At 36.7% G+C, this 19799-nt stretch overlaps 1 protein-coding gene across 9 annotated transcripts in view; it reads left to right on the forward strand.

The window, feature by feature from the left end:
• The window catches only part of ADAD1 (adenosine deaminase domain containing 1), a 53652-nt gene that overhangs the window by 18853 nt on the left and 15000 nt on the right, over window positions 1-19799 (forward strand). For 6 of the 9 annotated variants that reach the window (XM_054554455.1, XM_054554454.1, XM_054554451.1 and 3 more), the window contains exons 7-9: window positions 12937-13060; window positions 16275-16445; window positions 17628-17857. In XM_054554455.1, the coding sequence (XP_054410430.1) occupies window positions 12937-13060; window positions 16275-16445; window positions 17628-17857 (525 nt within the window). The remainder of the gene's footprint in view (window positions 1-12936; window positions 13061-16274; window positions 16446-17627; window positions 17858-19799) is intronic. The other 3 variants (XM_054554457.1, XM_054554456.1, XM_054554458.1) reach the window with 1 other exon arrangement.

Here is a 19799-nt window from a genome sequence, read left to right on the forward strand (position 1 = left end):
TAGAAGCTAGTGTGAAGCTGACTGAAGAAGAGCATGGATAAGAATAATAAATGTAGTTTTAGATAATATGAGTATGAATATAAGCAGGAAAAGCCTGAGTGCAATCAGATGAACATTCCTGGAGTAACTCACACAATCAGTTCATATTTAAGATGTATTATTAGAAACTTTGCCTCATCAGTTTTAAAAAAATTTCAGTAGTTTTGGGGGTATGGGTGGTGTTTGGTTACAGGGATAAGTTCTTTAGTGGCGATTTCTGAGATTTTGGTGCACCCATGACCCAAGCAGTCTATGCTGTACCCAATGTGTAGTCTTTTATCCCTCATCCCCCCTACTACCCTTCCCCGGCGCCCCAGAGTCCATTATATCATTCTTATGCCTTCGTGTCTTCCTGGCTTAGCTCCCACTTGTAAGTGAGAACATACAATGTTTGATTTTCCATTCCTCGTTACTTCCCTTAGAATAATGGTCTCCAACTCTATCCAGGCTGAGTAGTATTCCAGGGTGTGTGTGTGCGTATGCCACAATTTCTTTATCCACTCATGATTGATGGGCATTTGGGCTGGTTCCATATTTTTGCAATTGCAGATTGTGCTGCTATAAACGTGTGTGTGCAAGTGTCTTTTTCATATAATGACTTTTTTTCCTCTGGGTGGATACCCAGTAGTGGGATTGCTGGATCAAACGATAATTCTACCTTTAGTTTTTTAAGGAGTCTCCATACTGTTTTCCATAGAAATTGTACTAGTTTACATTCCCACCAGCATTGTAAAAGTATTCCCTTTACACCACATGCACGTCAACATCCATTATTATTTTAATTTTTAAATTATAGCCAGTCTTGCAGGAGTAAGGTGGTATTGCATTGTGGTTTTGATTTGCATTTCCCTAATAATTAGTGATGTTGAGCATTTTTTCATATATTTTTGGCCATGTTATATCTTCTTTTGAGAATTGTCTATTCATGTCCTTAGCCCATTTTTTGGATGGGATTATTTGTTTTTTTCTTGCTGATTTGAGTTCCTTGTAGACTCTGGATATTAGTCCTTTGTCAGATGCATAGTTTGCAAAGATTTTCTCCCACTCTGTGGGTTGTCTGATTACTCTGCTGATTATTTCTTTTGCTGTGCAGAAGTGTTTTAGTTTAAGCCTCATCTATTTATCTTTGTTTTTGTTGCATTTGCGTTTGGGTTCTTGGTCATGAACTCTTTGCCTAAGCCAAAATGTGGAAGAGTATTTCCAATGTTATCTTCTAGAATTTTTATGACTTAATGTCTTAGATTTAAGTCTTTGATCTATCTTGAGTTGATTTTTGTATAAGGTGAGACATGAGGGACCCAGTTTTATTGTTCTACATGTGGCTTGCCAATTATCCCAGCATCATTTGTTGAATAGGATGTCCTTTACCCACTTTATGTATTTGTTTGCTGTGTCGAAGGACAGTTGACTGTATTTTGTTTTATTTCTGGGTTCTCCATTCTGTTCCATTATTCTGTTCCATTATTCTGCATGCCTAGTTGTATACCAATACCAATACCATGTTGTTTTGGTAACTATAGCCTTGTAGTATATAGTTTGAAGTCTGGTAATATGATGCCTCCAGATTTGTTCTTTTTGATTAGTCCTATTTAGGCTATGCAGGTTGTTTTTTGGTTCTATGTGAATTTTAGGATTTTTTCTAGTTCTGTGAAGAACAGTGATGGTATTTCTATGGGAATTGCATTGAATCTGTATATTGCTTTTGGCAGTATGGTGATTTTCACAATATTGATTCTACCCATCCTTGAGCATGGGAGGTGTTTCCATTTGTTTCTGTCATCTGTGATCTCTTTCAGCAGTGTATTGTAGTTTCCCTTGTAGAGATCTTTCATCTCCTTGGTGAGGTATATTCCTAATTTTTTTCTTTTTTTTTTTTTAGCTGTTGTAAAGGGGGTTTAGTTCTTTTTTTATTATTATTATACTTTAAGTTTTAGGGTACATGTGCACAATGTGCAGGTTAGTTACATATGTATACATGTGCCATGCTGGTGTGCTGCAACAATTAACTCGTCATTTAGCATTAGGTATATCTCCTAATGCTATCCCTCCCCCCTCCCCCCACCACACAACAGTCCCAAGAGTGTGATGTTCCCCTTCATGTGTCCATATGTTCTCATTGTTCGATTCCCACCTATGAGTGAGAACATGCGGTGTTTGGTTTTTTGTCCTTGCGATAGTTTACTGAGAATGTTGATTTCCAGTTTCATCCATGTCCCTACAAAGGACATGAACTCATCATTTTTTATGGCTGCATAGTATTCCATGGTGTATATGTGCCACATTTTCTTAATCCAGTCTATCATTGTTGGACATTTGGGTTGATTCCAAGTCTTTGCTATTGTGAATAGTGCCACAATAAACATACGTGTGCATGTGTCTTTATAGCAGCATGATTTATAGTCCTTTGGGTATATACCCAGTAATGGGATGGCTGGGTCAAACGGTATTTCTAGTTCTAGATCCCAGAGGAATCACCACACTGATTTCCACATTGGTTGAACTAGTTTACAGTCCCACCAACAGTGTAAAAGTGTTCCTATTTCTCCACATCCTCTCTAGCACCTATTGTTTCCTGACTTTTTAATGATTGCCATTCTAACTGGTGTGAGATGGTATTTCATTATGGTTTTGATTTGCATTTCTCTGATGGCCAGTGATGGTGAGCATTTTTTCATGTGTTTTTTGGCTGCATAAATGTCTTCTTCTGAGAAGTGTCTGTTCATGTCTTTCGCCCACTTTTTGATGGGGTTGTTTGTTTTTTTCTTGTAAATTTGTTGGAATTCATTGTAGATTCTGGATATTAGCCCTTTGTCAGATGAGTAGGTTGCAAAAATTTTCTCCCATTTTGTAGGTTGCCTGTTCACTCTGATGGTAGTTTCTTTTGCTGTGCAGAAGCTCTTTAGTTTAATTAGATCCCATTTGTCAATTTTGGCTTTTGTTGCCATTGCTTTTGGTGTTTTAGTCATGAAGTCTTTGCCCATGCCTATGTCCTGAATGGTAATGCCTAGGTTTTCTTCTAGGGTTTTTATGGTTTTAGGTCTAACGTTTAAGTCTTTAATCCATCTTGAATTAATTTTTGTATAAGGTGTAAGGGGATCCAGTTTCAGCTTTCTACATATGGCTAGCCAGTTTTCCCAGCACCATTTATTAAATAGGGAATCCTTTCCCCATTTCTTGTTTTTGTCAGATTTGTCAAAGATCAGATCATTGTAGATAAGCAGCATTATTTCTGAGGGCTCTGTTCTGTTCCATTGGTCTATATCTCTGTTTTGGTACCAGTACCATGCTGTTTTGGTTACTGTAGCCTTGTAGTATAGTTTGAAGTCAGGTAGCATGATGCCTCCAGCTTTGTTCTTTTGGCTTAGGATTGACTTGGCAATGTGGGCTTTTTTGGTTCCATATGAACTTTAAAGTAGTTTTTTCGAATTCTGTGAAGAAAGTCATTGGTAGCTTGATGGGGATGGCATTGAATCTAGAAATGACCTTGGGCAGTATGGCCATTTTCACGATATTGATTCTTCCTATCCATGAGCATGGAATGTTCTTCCATTTGTTTGTATCCTCTTTTATTTCATTGAGCAGTGGTTTCTAGTTCTCCTTGAAGAGGTCCTTCACGTCCCTTGTAAGTTGGATTCCTAGGTATTTTATTCTCTTTGAAGCAATTGTGAATGGGAATTCAATCATGATTTGGCTCTCCGTTTGTCTGTTATTGGTGTATAAGAATGCTTGTGATTTTTGTACATTGATTTTGTATCCTGAGACTTTGCTGAAGTTGCTTATCAGCTTTAGGAGATTTTGGGCTGAGACAATGGGGTTTTCTAGATATACAATCATGTCATCTGCAAGCAGGGACAATTTGACTTCATCTTTTCCTAATTGAATACCCTTTATTTCCTTCTCCTGCCTAATTGCCCTGGCCAGAACTTCCAACACTATGTTGAATAGGAGTGGTGAGAGAGGGCATCCCTGTCTTGTGCCAGTTTTCAAAGGGAATGCTTCCAGTTTTTGCCCATTCAGTATGATATTGGCTGTGGGTTTGTCACAGATAGCTCTTATTATTTTGAGATACGTTCCATCAATACCTAATTTATTGAGAGTTTTTAGCATGAAGTGTTCTTGAATTTTGTCAAAGGCCTTTTCTGCATCTATTGATATAATCATGTGGTTTTTGTCTTTGGTTCTGTTTATATGCTGGATTACATTTATTGATTTGCATATATTGAACCAGCCTTGCATCCCAGGAATGAAGCCCACTTGATCATGGTGGATAAGCTTTTTGATGTGCTGCTGGATTCAGTTTGCCAGTATTTTATTGAGGATTTTTGCATCAATGTTCATCAAGCATATTGGTCTAAAATTCTCTTTTTTGGTTGTGTCTCTGCCCGGCTTTGGTATCAGGATGATGCTGGCCTCATAGAATGAGTTCGGGAGGATTCCCTCTTTTTCTATTGATTGGAATAGTTTCAGAAGGAATGGTACCAGTTCCTCCTTGTACCTCTGGTAGAATTTGGCTGTGAATCCATCTGGTCCTGGACTGTTTTTGGTTGGTAAGCTATTGATTATTGCCACAATTTCAGAGCCTGTTATTGGTCTATTCAGAGATTCAACTTCTTCCTGGTGTAGTCTTGGGAGGGTGTATGTGTCGAGGAATTTATCCATTTCTTTTAGATTTTCTAGTTTATTTGCATAGAGGTGTTTATAGTATTCTCTGATGGTAGTTTGTATTTCTGTGGGATCGGTGGTGATATCTAAAGGGGGTTTAGTTCTTGATTTGATTCTCTGCTTGGTCACTGTTGGTGTATAGCAGAGATACTGATTTTTCTACATTGATTTTGTATCCTGGAACTTTACTGAATTCATTTATCAGATCGGGAAGGTTTTTGGATGAATCTTTAGGGTTTTCTAGATATGCTATCATACCATCAATGAACAATGACAGTTTGTGACTCCCTCTTTACTGATGTGGACGTTCTTTATTTCTGTCTTTTGTCAGGTTGCTCTGGCTAGGACTTCCAGTACTATGTTGAATAGAAATGATGAGAGCAGGCATCCTTGTCTTGTTCCAGTTCTTTCTCAGAGGGAAGATTTTGAACATTTCCCTGTTCAGTATAATGTTGGCTGTGTGTTAGTCATAGATGGCTTTTATTACCTTAAGGTATGTCCCTCCTATGCCAGTTTTGCGGAGGGTTTTAATCTTAAAGCGATGCTGGATTTTGTCAAATGCTTTTTCTGTATCTATTGAGATGATCACATAATTTTTGTTTTTAATTCTGTTTATGTGGTGTATCACATTTATCACCTTGCATATGTTAAACCATCCCTACATCCCTGGTATGAAACCCACTTGATCATGGTGTATGATCTTTTTATGCTCTTGGATTCAGTTAGCTAGTATTTTTTTGAGGATTTTTGCATCCGTGTTAATCAGGGATATTGGTCTTTAGTTTTCTTTTTATTTAATGTCTTTTGCTGGTTTTGGTATTAGGGTGATACTGACTTCATAGAATGTTTTAGGAAGCATTCCCTCTTTCTCCATCTTTTGGAATAGTTTCAGTAAGATTGGTACCAATTCTTCTTTGAATGTCTGATAGAATTCAGCTGTGAATCTGTCCGGTTGTGAACTTTTTTGTTGGCATTTTTAAAATTATGGTTTCACTCTCACTGCTTGTTATTGGTTTGTTCAGAGTTTCTATTTCTTCCTGGCTTAATCTAGGAGGGTTGTCTGTTTCCAGGAATTTATCCGTCTCTTCTAGATTTTCTAGTTTGTGCATGTGAAAGTGTTCATAGTAACCTTGAATGAACTTTTGTATTTCTGTGTCATCACTTACCTCTTGTCTTGTTTCTAGTTGAGCTTATTTGGATCTTGTCTCTTCTTTTCTTGGTTAATCTCACTACTGGTCTATCAATTTTGTTTGTCTTTTCAAAGAACCAGCTTTTCGTTTCATTTATCTTTTGTTTTTGGTGTTTTTTGTTTCAATTTTGTTTATTTCTGCTCTGATCTTTATTATATCTTTTCTTCTGCTGTGTTTGGGTTTGGTTTGTTCTTATTTCTCTAGTTCCTTGAGGTGTCACTTTAGATTAGTCTGTTTGTGCCCTTTCAGACTTTTGATATAGGCATTTAATGCTACGAACTTCCTCTTAGCACCACTTTTGCTGTATCCCAGAGGTTTTGATAGATTGTGTCACAATTATTGTTCAGTTCAAATAATTTTTTAATTTCCATCTTGATTTCATTGTTGATACAAAGATCATTCAAGAGCAGATTATTTAATTTCGATATACTTGTATAGTTTTGAGGGTTCCTTTTGGAGTTAATTTTCAAATTTATTCCACTGTAGTCTGAGAGAGTACTTGATATAATTTCAGTTTTCTTAAATTTACTGGGACTTGTTTTGTGACCTGTCATATGGTATATCTGGTAGAATATTCCATGTGCTAATGAATAGAATGTATATTCCGCAGTTGTTGGGTAGAATATTCTGTAAATATCTGCTAAGTTCATTTGTTGTAGGGTATAGTTTAAGTCCATTGTTTCTTTGTTGACTTGCTGTCTTGATGACCTGTGTAGTGTTGTTAGTGGACTATTAAAGTCCCCCACTATTATTGTGTTGCCGTCTATCTTTTTTCTTAGGTAGTAGTAATTATTTTATAAATTTGTTATCTCCGGTGTTAAGTGCATATATATTTAGGATTATGGTATTTTCCTGTTGGACTAATCCTTTTATCATTATATGATGTCCCTCTGTGTCTTTTTTAACTGCTGCTGCTTTAAAATTTGTTTTATCTGTTATAAGAATAGCTACTCCTGCTTGCTTTTTGTTTCCATTTGCATGGAGTATCTTTATCCACCTCTTTACCTTATGTGAGTCCTTATGTGTTAGGTGAGTCTCTTGAAGACAGCAGAAATTTGGTTGGTGAGTTCTTATCTATTCTGCAATTCTGTATGTTTTAAGTGGAGCATTTAGGCCATTTACCTACAACGTTAGTCTTGAGATACGGGGTACTGTTCTATTCATCATACTAGTTGCCTGAATACCTTGGGTGTTTTTTTTTTAATTGTGTTATTGTTTTATAGGCCCTGTGAAATTTATGCTTTTATGAGCTTCTATTTTGGTGTATTTTGACATTTTGTTTCAAGATTTATAAGTCCTTTTAGCATTTATTTAATACTGGCTTTGCAGTGGTGAATTCTCTTAGCATTTGTTTGTCTGAAAAAGACTTTTATCTTTCCTTCATTCATGAAGCTCAGTTTTGCTGGATACAATATTCTTGGATGATAATTATTGTTTAAGGAGTCTAAAGGTAAGACCCCAATCCCTTCTGACTTGTAGGGTTTCTGCTGAGAAATCTACTGTTAATCTGATAGGTTTTCCTTTATAGGTTACCTGATGCTTTTTTCTCACAGCTCTTAAGATTCTTTCCTTCATCTTGACTTTAGATAGCCTGATGACTTTGTGCCTGGGTGATGATCTTTTTGTGATGAATTTCCCAGGTGTTCTTTGAGCTGCTTATATTTGGATGTCTACATCTCTAGCAAGGCCAGTGAAGTTTTCCTAAATTTTTCCCTCAAATATGTTTTCCAAACTTTTAGATTTCTCTTCTTCCTCAAGAACACCATAGTTATTATGTTTGGTCATTTAACATAATCCCAAATTTCTTGGAGGCTTTGTTCATTTTTTTATATTCTGTTTTCTTTGTCTTTGTCAGATTGGATTCATTAAAAGCCTTGTCTTTGAACTCTGAAGTTATTTCTTCTACTTGTTCTAGTCTATTGCTGAAACTTTCCAGTGCATTTTGTATTTCTCTAGGTGTGTCTTTTCCAGAAGTTGTGATTTTATTTTCGTTATGATAGCTTTTTCTCTGGAGACTTTTTCATCCATACCCTATATATGTTTTTAGTTTCTTTAAGTTGGTTTTCACCTTTCTCTGGTACCTCCTTGAGGAGCTTAATAATCAATCTTCTGAATTCTTTATCTGGCAGTTCAGAGATTTATTCTGGGTTTGGATGCATTGCTGGAGAGCTAGTGTGATCTTTTGGGGGTATTGTAGAATCTTGTTTTGTCATGTTACCAGATTTACTTTTCTGGTTCCTTCTCATTTGGGGAGACTGTTTCGGTGCAAATATATGGAACTCAAGGCCTGCTCTTCACATTCTTTTTTTCCATGGGGTGAGCCCTTGATGTGGTGCTCACCCCCTTCCCCTAAGGATGGGTTTTCCTGAGAGCCACACTGCAGTGATTATTATTGCCCTTCTGGGTGTAGCCATCCAGCAGGGTTACCGGGCTTCAGGCTGGTGCTGGAGAATGTCTGCGAAGAGTCCTGTGATGTGATCCATCTTCAGGTCTCCCAGCCATGAATACTAGAACCTGCTCTGCTAGAGGTGGCAGGGTAGTGAAGTGGACTCTGTGGGAATCGTTGGTTATAGTTTTGTTTAGTGTGCTGGTTTTCTCAAATGCTAGTTACACTAGCAGTGAAGTTGTCACATGGACAGACTCAGGACCTCTGGTTAGCCAGGATGTTGCAGGCGGTGAAATTAGCTGTTGTTTTCTCCTTCTTTGGAGCAGGGTGGTTCTGTTACGAGTTGCTGTAATGGCTTGAGTTGATTGGCCTCCAGCCAGGAGATGGCACTTTCAAGAGGGCACCAGCTGTCGTAGGAGAATGGGGGGATATAAGCTTCCCCTACCTTAGCCAGGATAAGTATTCAGGTTTCTCTGGCAGTGGATGGGGTTGTAGAGCTCCCAAGAGTGCCTTTTGTCTTCAGCTACCAGCATAGGTAGAGAAAAACCATCAGGTAGAAGCAGGGTTAGGCGGGTCTGAGCTCAGACTCTTCTTGTGCTGTGGCCACTGTGGGGAATGGCAGGATGCTTCTCAGTCCAATGGAGTTATGTTTTAGAGGGATTATGGCTGCCTCTGCTCTGTCATACATGTCACCAGGGAAGTTGGGGAAAGCCAGCACTGACAGGCCTCACCCAGCCCCCACACAGCCAACAAGGCCAGTCTCACTCCTGCAGTGCCCCACCAACAGAGCCCAGTTTATATTCAGGCTGCAGCAGGCAGTGCTGAGATCTTGCACAAGGAGGCTATAATCCTCCCCACTGAGAAGGCAAGCAGGGCTTTCAGGCCTGGAGCCTGTCATAGGATGTGGCTTCTGCGCTCCTATCCGCACTTCCCATTCACCCCCATGGGTTCTGCTCAGGAAAATTTGTGCTCGGTCAAAATTATTACAGACTTCAGCTAGAAGCTTCCTTTAACCTGTAGCCCGTTCCCAGTCCCACTGGCTGCCTTACCCCCAAGGACCCCTGTGAGATAAAGCCAGGGATGACTTCCATGGGCTGGAGACTGGGATCTCCTACAGGGCTCTTCCTGCTGTTGGTCTTCTATTTTGCTTGGCTCCCTAAATTTATTTCATCTCTAGGGAAAGTTAAATCCTTCTCCTGTGATCTGGATTTTTAGGTTCCCCAGTAGGGATGTGTGTTCAGAGGTAGACTTTTCCCCACCTCACACTTTGGGAACTCAGTTTTTCAGCTGTCTCACAGAGTTTGCAATGGCAAGCTACTTCTTTCAAAGGGTCTGTAAATTCCTTTGGTTCTCCTAGTATGTTCCTGCAGTGATTCTTGGAGTAAAAGTTCATGATGTGAGTCTCCACACGCTATTCTGTTCATACAAGTGGAAGCTACATGTTAGTCCTGTGTCCTATCTGCCATTTTCCCCCATCAAAAATCACCTTATCATTTTTAATTGGGTCTATAAGAAGCTATCAGATCTAAATGTCCTTCCCTCCCCTGCCACCAAATCTATATACTTTCCTGCACTTGTATCCATCTTCTCTACTGTGACAGTAGAGGAAGCATCACTCCTCCTATAGGCTAATCCTTCTACTTAAATTCTGATTCCATTCCTTCTCACATCTTGATAAATTCCTTCTTTGGGTTAACTCTTCTTTTTCCGGCAATAACAAGTATCTCCCTGAAGCATTGCAAGTTGAATTACAGAGCCGAGAAAGAAGCTGAGTTCTTTGCTACATTATTACCCTTTACAACTCAGAGCTTATTATCACCATTCCGGAACTTATACTGACACTATATAATTCTATTTAAGGGAAGGTTTACAGACCTGGTTATTGAGTCAGATTCAGCATGCATAGCGTGACATCCATATCCTAGGAATGAAAGCAGAGTCTGTGCCCAGGTGTCCATGAATAATATATCTTTGCTTTCATTTCTTCAGTATTCTGGAAAGCCTGGCTTCCCAAATTTCCATCCTAAAAATAAAACAAAGAAACCCTCCTTTAAACCCATGACACCTTTCTACTTAACCCAGTCATTATTTATTTGACTTTGTAGCCAGACTTCATCAAGAAGCTGCTGACAGCCACTGTGTCTACTCTTTACTTCAACTTAGTTTTTTCTTTTTCTCCACTACTTCTTGGAAATTAGCCTTGCCAAGGTACCCACTGCCTGCATGTTGCACAATCCAGTGGATTTTGTTACCTATTCACTTGACTTTCTAGAAACATTTAACACACTTTACCACTCCTTGTTTTTTCTACCACAATACCCTCCTGGTCTACCTGCTCTCCACCCTACCACCCACAATATTGACAACAAATTTCAAATATACAATACATTATTATTAACTGTAGTCTCCATGCTCTACATAAGGTCTGCAGAAGTTATTAGTTTTACAACTCCAAGTTTGTACCCTTTGATCAATGTGTCTCCATTTCCCCTTCTTTCTAACCAGTGGTAACCACCATTCTACTCTGTTTTTACGAGTTCAACCTTTTTAGATTCCACATATGAGTGAGATTATGCAGTGTTTGTCTTTCTGTGTCTGGCTTACTTCACTTAACATAATGTCTTCCAGGTTCATTCATATTGTTGAAAATGGCAGAATTTTCTTCTTTTTGGGGGGGCTGAAAAATATTCCATTATATATATGTCATAGTTTCTTTATCTGTTCCTTTATTGGGACATTTAGGTTTTTTCTGTATCTTGGCTATTGTGAATAATGCTACAGTGAACATGGGAGTGTAGATACGTCTTCGGATCTTAATTTCACTTCCTTTGGATATATACACAGAAGTGGGATTGCTGGATTATATGGCAAGTTATATTTTTATTTTGTTGAGGAGTCTCCATAGTTTTCCACAATGCCTATAAAAATTTACATTTCTGCCAACAACATATAAGGGTTTTTATCTACATCCTCACGAAAACTTACATTTTGACTTTTTGATAATAGATATCCTAACAGGAGTGAAGATATCTCATTGTGATTTTGACTTGCATTTCTCTGGTGATTAGTGATGTTGAGCACCTTTTCATATACTGTTTGTATGTCTTCTATAAAAGAAAATGTCTGTTCAGGTTCTGTTTCCATTTTTAAATCAAGTTACTTGCTTTTTACTATTGAGTTGTGGGAGTTACATATATACTTTGGGTATTAACCCCTTATTGGAGATATGGTTTGCAAATTTTTCTTCTGTTCCGTAAGCTGTCTTTTTATTCTGTCGATTATTTTGTTTGCTTTGTAGGAAGGAAATGTAACCCAAGATGGTTTTTACTTCAGTAGCTTCCCCATAGCTCTTTGGTAAAAATCCATAAACTTCTCAGCATAGTATACTATATAACACCTCTTTCTCCAACTTCATCTTACGCCATTCCCTTCACCCCACTTACTAGATTAGCTATACTTCTCTCTTTGCCCAGGAGAGAAATAGTCTTCTGTCTTTGCCCAGGGCAGTGTGCACGTGTTATTTCTTTTGGCTAGAATACCCTTTGTCTCACTGGTGCTGAAGCTTAAATTTCAGCTCATTAAGGAGGGATTCTGCAACTGGTCTGCATGAGGTAAGTTTTTCTCTCATTATCTTCATATAAGCCCCATAACTGTTTCCTTCAAAGCACTTATCACACTTTGGAGTTGGTTTAATCTTTTTTCTGTCTCTTCTGCTATAAGCCTCATTAAGGCATGTCATGCTCAACATTTTATTCCTAACATCTACTTTAGTGCCTGGTATTTGGTAATACCTCAGCAATTGTTGCTGAGTTATTAGGTTGGTGCCAAAAAAAAAAAAAAAATGACAAGAACTGCAATTACTTTTGCAGCAGCCTAATAGTAAAAATCCATTAGGCAGTTGTGAATGTAGAACTGAACTTTGTTTGAAAAATGGAAACTCAAGATTTCCTGAAGTAAGAGATAGAAAGAATGAGGAGGATATTCAAAGGGGAATATGGGGGAAAAAAGAGTGATCTAGTCACTGGGCAATGGAAAGATCTAATTAGAATGTGAGAGGAAAAGAGACTGTCAATTTGAATTGTGTATTTTTGGAGCATAGAATTTCCAGGAGATTTCGAGCAGGCCACAGCAAAATGTGAATGGAGCAAAGTTACTGGAAAAAGCATAAGGTTTTTTTTTTTGTTAGTTTTTTTGTTTTTAAGAAAGCAGCTTCAGTAGAACAGAGAAGGAAACTAATTTGGTTTATAGGGTTTGAGTGGATTAAGAAAAATTAGAGGCATTAAATATAGATAATTTAAGACAGAAGCAGAATGGCAAATGAAGTGTCTTAGAAGATCAAATACATCTAGATGTAGAAGAAATAGAAAGCCATATTTGAAAGCCAAGGACATTTGGTAATTCTGTTGATCGTGGTAAAGATTTAGATGAAGTATTATAAGACATCTGCCTTTTTCATTTATATTTCATTATAAAACATCTGTCTTTCTAATTTTGCTTTTTAGAAGACTCTAAGACTCTTATTTTAAATTGTGGAATTATTTTTTCATCTTTTCAGTTAATATATTCTACTAAATTAAAAATGGTGAGATAGAGGTAAGAGTTGAATGTAGGGAAGGGAGAGGTTAAATTAACCTGCTACTGTCTACCTTTTTCTTTCAGCTGGACAACATGAGGTTGTAGCTATAGGCACAGGTGAATACAATTACAGCCAGGACATTAAGCCAAATGGAAGAGTATTGCATGACACTCATGCTGTTGTTACAGCAAGAAGGTCTCTTCTTAGGTAAGACAATACATATATTAATGTTATTAAATATGAATGCCCTCAGCCCAAAGTAACTTCATGTAAATGTCTTCATTTACAAATGGAATTTTATTGATCATAGAGCCAAGGATATCACATTTTCTTATCTAAGTCATCGGATTAATTCCATGTCACCTTTAGAACATTTATCATAGTAATGCCAAGGTCTACCCTGTGGATTTTAGTGGCTTCTATTATTAAGACCTGTGAACTCAGTTTTTGTTGTTTTGTTTTGTTTTGAAATGGAGTTTCACTTTTGTTGCCCAGGCTGGAATACAGTGGCACAATCTCGGCTTACTGCAACCTCCAGCTTCCAGGTCGAAGCGATTCTACTGTCTCAACCTCCCAAATAGCTGGGATTACAGGCATGCGCCAACACGCCTGGCTAATTTTTTGTATTTTAGTAGAGACAAGGTTTCACCATGTGGGTCAGGCTGGTCTTGAACTCCTGATCTCAGGTGAGCCACTTGCCTTGGCCTCCCAAAGTGCTGGGATTACAGAGGTGAGCCACCGCACCAGGCGAAACTCAGTTTTAAGAATCCTGCAATCAGCTGGGCATAGTAGCTCTCACCTGTAATCCCAACACTTTGGGAAGCTGAGGTGGGAGGATTGCTTGAGTACAAGAGTTTGAGACCAACCTGGGCAACATTGTGGGACCTAGTTTCTACAAAAAAATAAAATTAGCCAGGTATGGTGGCACACAACTGTAGTCCCAGCTACTTTGGAGAATGAGGTGGGAGGATTGCTTGAGCCCAGAAGATCGAGGTTGCAGTGCACCAAGACTGCTCCACTGCACTCCAGCATGGGCAATAGACTAACACCTTGTCTCAAAAAAAAAAAAAAAAAAATTCCTACAATATATTTTTTTGAAAGATAAAAATAACACTTTTTTATGACTAAAGTTACTGGAAAGTATAGCTTTTGACACACACTAAGTAGGCTTGGTCTTATTTCACCCCTGAATTAGCCATAATTATCCAAGGACAGCACCAGAAACCAACAGGTTTTTATTCATGAGGATTACGCAAAGTTTACCATAAAGCAGAGTATATAGATAAGGGATTCTTGAGGCTGACATATCTTGAAGAGAGAGGGAGAAAAGGGCTTAGGTGAGCATGCCTAGTTTCTTTTTCCAGACTCAGTCACTCTGTTCTTTACAAGAGGAATGAATAGCAAGTGGGAAAGAAAGGAATTTGCAAGTCACTTCATATGAAAACATGTAAAATGGGAAATGAGTGCTACTTCTCATAATATCCACCAGCTTTTGGTTATTTTTTGTTTTGTTTTTAATTCTTCTTTATTCCTACTAAATTAGGAATTCTTTTTTAAATTTTATAATTTCTTTTTAATTTTTGTGGGTACATAGTGTATATGTTTATAGTGTGCATAAGCTATTTTGACACAGGCATACAGCGCATAATAATCACTTTAGGGTAAATGGAGTATGTATCACCTCAAGCATTTATCTTGTGTTACAAAGATTTCAATTATAGTCGTTTAGTTATTTTAAAATGTACCATTAAATTATTGACTATTGTCATCCTGTTGTGCCATCAAATACTAGATCTTATTCATTTTGGTTCTTTAAACCATTAAAATGACTTTTTATTTAACTTTTTCTTATGGATGTTTTGGGCGTTTTTTGTGTGTATTTTGTTTGTTTGTTTGTTTTTGAGATGGAGTCTTATACTGTTGCCCAGGCTGGAGTGCAATGGCGAGATCTCCGCTCACTGCAACCTCTGCCTCCCAGGTTCAAGCAATTCTCCTGCCTTAGCCTCCCGAGTAGCTGGGATTACAGGCACCTGCCACCATACCCGGCTATTTTTTTGTATTTTTAGTAGAGACGGGGTTTCACTATGTTGGCCAGGCTGGTCTTGACCTCCTGACCTTGTGATCTGCCCCTCTCGGCCTCCCAAAATGCTGGGATTGCAGGGGTGAGCCACCGTGCCTGGACTCTTATGGATGTTTTCAAAGACACTCAAGTGAAAATAGGGTAATAAATTCTCATTCAGCTTCAACAGTTATTAGCATTCTACTGTCTTTGTTAAATCTCTGCATTCTCACTTTTTGTGTTGGTGTTTTCTTCACTAGAGTATTTTAAAATAAATTTAGATACATATACCTGAAAAAATATAAATTTGTATCTCTAATAATGAGGAATCCTATAATCTTAAACGTTATTCAGCAAGACTATGAGGGTAATGCATCTCATTGCCCTCCACCCCTCTTGGTGCTTATGGAATTATTTGACCTCTTTAAAAACTACCTCTTTTGTGTTACTTATTCCTGTGCTTGGCGTTTTTACATACTGCTGCTTAATTTTTACTATATATTTTTGATGATGGGATTCAAGGGAGTATATCTTAAAGTCATGGTTTATTAAATAAGCAAAATAGTATTTGTCCTTGATTTGATTAGTTGCAGTCTTTCAAGAGATCGGCTTCCCTTTTTAAAAAAAAAATTCGAATTTTAAATTTTTTAATTATTGTGAATATATAATAGTTGTGCATATTTATAAGGTAAATGTGATATTTTGATACAACCATTAAATGTGTAATGATCAAGTCAGGGTAATTGGAATATCCCTCTCCTCAATCATTTTTCATTTCTTTGTGTTAGGAGCATTCCATTTCCACTCATTTAGTTATTTTGAAACATACAATAAATTATTGGTAACTATATCTGCTTCATTTCTTAATACAGCTTCTGGTGTTCATTGTATTGTTCCTATGCTCTTGTATTTTTTCTTTAAAACCATTAAGGAGCAGGGACCACAGTTTTTGTCATTTTTGTAGTAGTTTGTTTGGGTAGGGAAGGGGAAATAGAAGTAAGGCAAAAAGTTGGCAGTTCATCTGGGAGGCTGGGAGCAGAACTGTCTGAGGAAGAAGGGAGCAATCAATAGAGAAATGAGTCTTTTGGAGAAGATGATAGTTGGGAGACTCTAATGTGAAATAGAAGTGGAGTAGTAAAGAATGGTGTTTTAAGTCAGGTTACAGGGCAGGCTGGGCTCCAATTGAGAACTTTCAAGAAACAATTTTTCATTAAATAAAGCTAAGATTAATTTAGAAGTTCTTACTTGTGTCAAAACTTTTGACATGCAGGACATTGCTTGTGACACATGTGGACATGATGCTCATTAAGATACATCTTTTATAAAGTTTATTACTTGACAAAATTATAACATTTATTTTAGGTACTTTTATAGACAACTTCTGCTCTTCTACAGCAAAAATCCTGCTATGATGGAAAAATCAATATTTTGTACAGAACCAACTTCTAATCTACTCACTCTTAAACAGAATATCAACATTTGCCTTTACATGAACCAGTTGCCTAAAGGATCGGCCCAGATTAAGTCACAGTTGTAAGTATTATAGAAGTTGTTTTTAAAAGTAGGATGGCCATGCCATACATTCTGACTTTCTATAGCAAATAGAACATATAAATTCTAATTACCCATATTTTCTCTTCAGCTTTGAGTTGTTATTTGTGGCCTGCAGGAGACCCCAAATCCTTTTCCCTTCCTCTCAATCTAATCTATTACTTCTACAGGTTGAGCTTCCCAAATCCAAAAGTCTAAGATTCAAAATGCTCCAAAATTGAAAACTTTTTGAGCACTGACATGACGCTCAAAGGAAATTCTCATTGGAGCATTTTATATTTCAGATTTTTGGATTTGTGTTCAGCTGGTATGTATAAAGCAAATATTCCAGTGTGAGAAAACCAAAATCTGAAACACTTCTAGTTCCAAGCATTTTAGATAAGCAACACTCAACCTGTGACTAAGAGTTCCATGTACTTCACCACTTTTTCTGCTATGCTATGCTTTAAAAAAATCTTCTACTCCTTTCTACTTTGAAGACCTCATAAACTTTAGGAAGTATGGATTTATGCACTACTCACATACAAATACGAGAGTTAAGAAAAACTTTAACCTATGGCCAAAATATTATTGCTTTGATGAATGAATATCATCAGGTAGCATAACATTTAAACAGTACAAACAAGAACAAAGAAGACAGTAAAAGTCACCTTAAGTCTCACCATCTAGTGGTAACCATGGGTAATATTTTAATAAAAATCCCTCTAGGAACACCTTTGAAATTAAGGTCAGGGTTCTTTAGAAAGAAACTTAAAGACAAATAATTTTGCATTTTTATTGAAGATGACAAAGAAAAATAGTTTTCCTTTTTTTCATTCTTTCATTTTGTATTTTAAAAAATTTTCATACAGAGGAAGGAACTAATTCACAAACTATGACGGGGATAAAAATTAGTGTTTCTTTGGATTTTAAGGGACATAAAGTGGTGATAATATGAAAAATATCTCTATTGGAAGCTCTAGATGTGGTTCATTTCTGTTTTATAGTACTATTGTAGAATAAACACACTCCACTCCTACCTTGCTTTCTTGCATCTGTTTCTGTTACTGGAATTAAATGTACACTGGGAAGTTAAACATGTTAGAGAACAGCTGTTAGGTATAGGTACATTTTTTTCTGTCACCTTTGTTTTTTAAAGGAAGAAACTTTCTTTTCTTTCTCTAGACGTCTTAATCCACATTCTATATCTGCATTTGAAGCCAATGAAGAACTCTGTCTCCACGTGGCCGTTGAAGGCAAAATTTATCTGACTGTTTACTGTCCTAAAGATGGTGTTAATAGAATAAGCAGTATGTCCTCAAGTGACAAATTGACCAGATGGGAAGTACTTGGTGTACAGGGAGCATTGCTGAGTCATTTTATACAGCCAGTTTACATCAGCAGTATACTTGTTGGTGAGTGGGATTTCAGAACCTCCTGGGCCTCTCACTCACTAAGCAAATTCTCTGTATTTTTTACGTATCAGTATAAAATTAGTTTTTGCATACGTGAAACTTTATTTAAGGTCAAAACACAGATCTGCTGTTTTGTAGAGCTGTTGGTTTCATGATAAATTATCAGGGAGAATGAATGAATCCCAAAGGTGGGAGGCAGAGATTGTGGGATAAAGATGCCGTAAGTTGTAGTGACCATCCAGCTGGATAAGGAAATTCCAGAGAGAACTCCTTCTGGTGCTTTGGGAAAGATCAGAGACACAGAGAAATGAGGGAAAGATCAGAGAAAAACCTTGGTTGTGAAGCTTATTTCTGAGGCCTTTCAATTTTCAAAGCATTCAGCATGCTGAAGTTTCATATTTTGAGGAATTGTTTTCTGTACCCCAACATTATTTTAAAGCGTTATTTTACTTTTCAAAAAGTTTGCAGAAACAAATTTTATGCTGTGGATGTTCTGTAGATAATCATTTTGTCATTTTATGGTGTTGGAATTTTTAAATTTAAAACATGGGATCTAGGCTTGCATTAAAAGGGCATTTACTATATTTAAATAGAAAATTATCCAGAGTAATCTGGAAAAAAATTGTGTTTCTTGACTATTAAAAAATAGCTAGATTTATATTCATTCTCAAGCTTTTTACAATATATCTTGCAAATTTGGTAACCCTATTACAATAAGTTTTTCTGCCTAAGTACTTCAAAAATGTTTGTGCAGAAGTTATTTCCATCCAAGGTCCTTTTCATATACTGATTTGATTTGTATAATTGAAGTGTAGAGAATCCTTCCTAGTGAAGAAATCCACTTTAAATATAGTTCGTGGACTTTTAAGAAGCAGCTGATAACCTTAGGGAACCTGTTATTCAGTCCTTTCCTTTTTTCTTTTCTTTTTCAGATCACATTCAGAATGTTAATAAAATGCTTGCCTAAAGTCAGTCAGTTTGCTTAGTGGTAGAGCCTGAATTCAAACCCAGTTTTCATAACTTTTCACGCTGCTGCTTATGATAGATTATGTGTATGTATATATATATACGAATTATTGTCAGGTCAGGTCTTCTATAGTGTTTGATTAGATTTAACCTTTGACTTTAACCTTGGAGTTTTGTGTTATTTCAGATCCTTTTGAATGAATCAAATCATAATTTTTCAATTATATGGTATAATTTTAGATATTTATTTTCTAGGAACAAGATTGAGCCTCAAGATGTATTAAAATCATACCTCAGATATAGTAAATTATTAATGCACACATATATGAAGGGAAAAAGCAAAATTTATAATAAAATATTTATAAACTTTTTTTCTGTTATATTCGGTTTTATACTTCCCATTAAAGCATCTACATAAACAATTTGATGTTTAAAGCATTTCATGAGGAATTTCACTTAAAGGTTTTTTTTTTCATCCTTTTTCCAAATGTCTTTTTTTTTTTATTGGTACAACCACTGTCATTATTTCATTGCAGAATGTAATAAATACATTAGGCTTTTTAAAAATCCTTATTATCTACTGTTCATTGTAGATATATTAACTATTCCTCACTCCTTATTTTTTCCAACTTTTATTCTGTGCCCAAGTATATTTTTATTTGATTAGTTTTCTTTTGTCGCTCTTGTTTTGTCTTGATCATTTGTCACTCTTGATAAACACTTAAGGAAGTGTTTAGAAAAAGGATACCAAAAGCAGTACATGTCCTTGTTACATCATTTTCTAGTGCCCAGATAGTCATAATGCAGCCCTAGTAACTATCTCAACAATTTTAATGATAAGGACACAAAACTTTATTTGTGAAATATGTCTAGTGGTTTACAAAGATTCTGTTGTTGCAAGAACTTCTGACCTTCTGAGGAAAAAAGAGATATGCTTTAGAATTACTGTTTTTTAAATAAGAATGACTGCTTCCTA

This window comes from Pongo abelii, chromosome 3 (assembly GCF_028885655.2).
Source record: "Pongo abelii isolate AG06213 chromosome 3, NHGRI_mPonAbe1-v2.0_pri, whole genome shotgun sequence".
Classification (NCBI taxonomy): Eukaryota; Metazoa; Chordata; class Mammalia; order Primates; family Hominidae; genus Pongo; species Pongo abelii.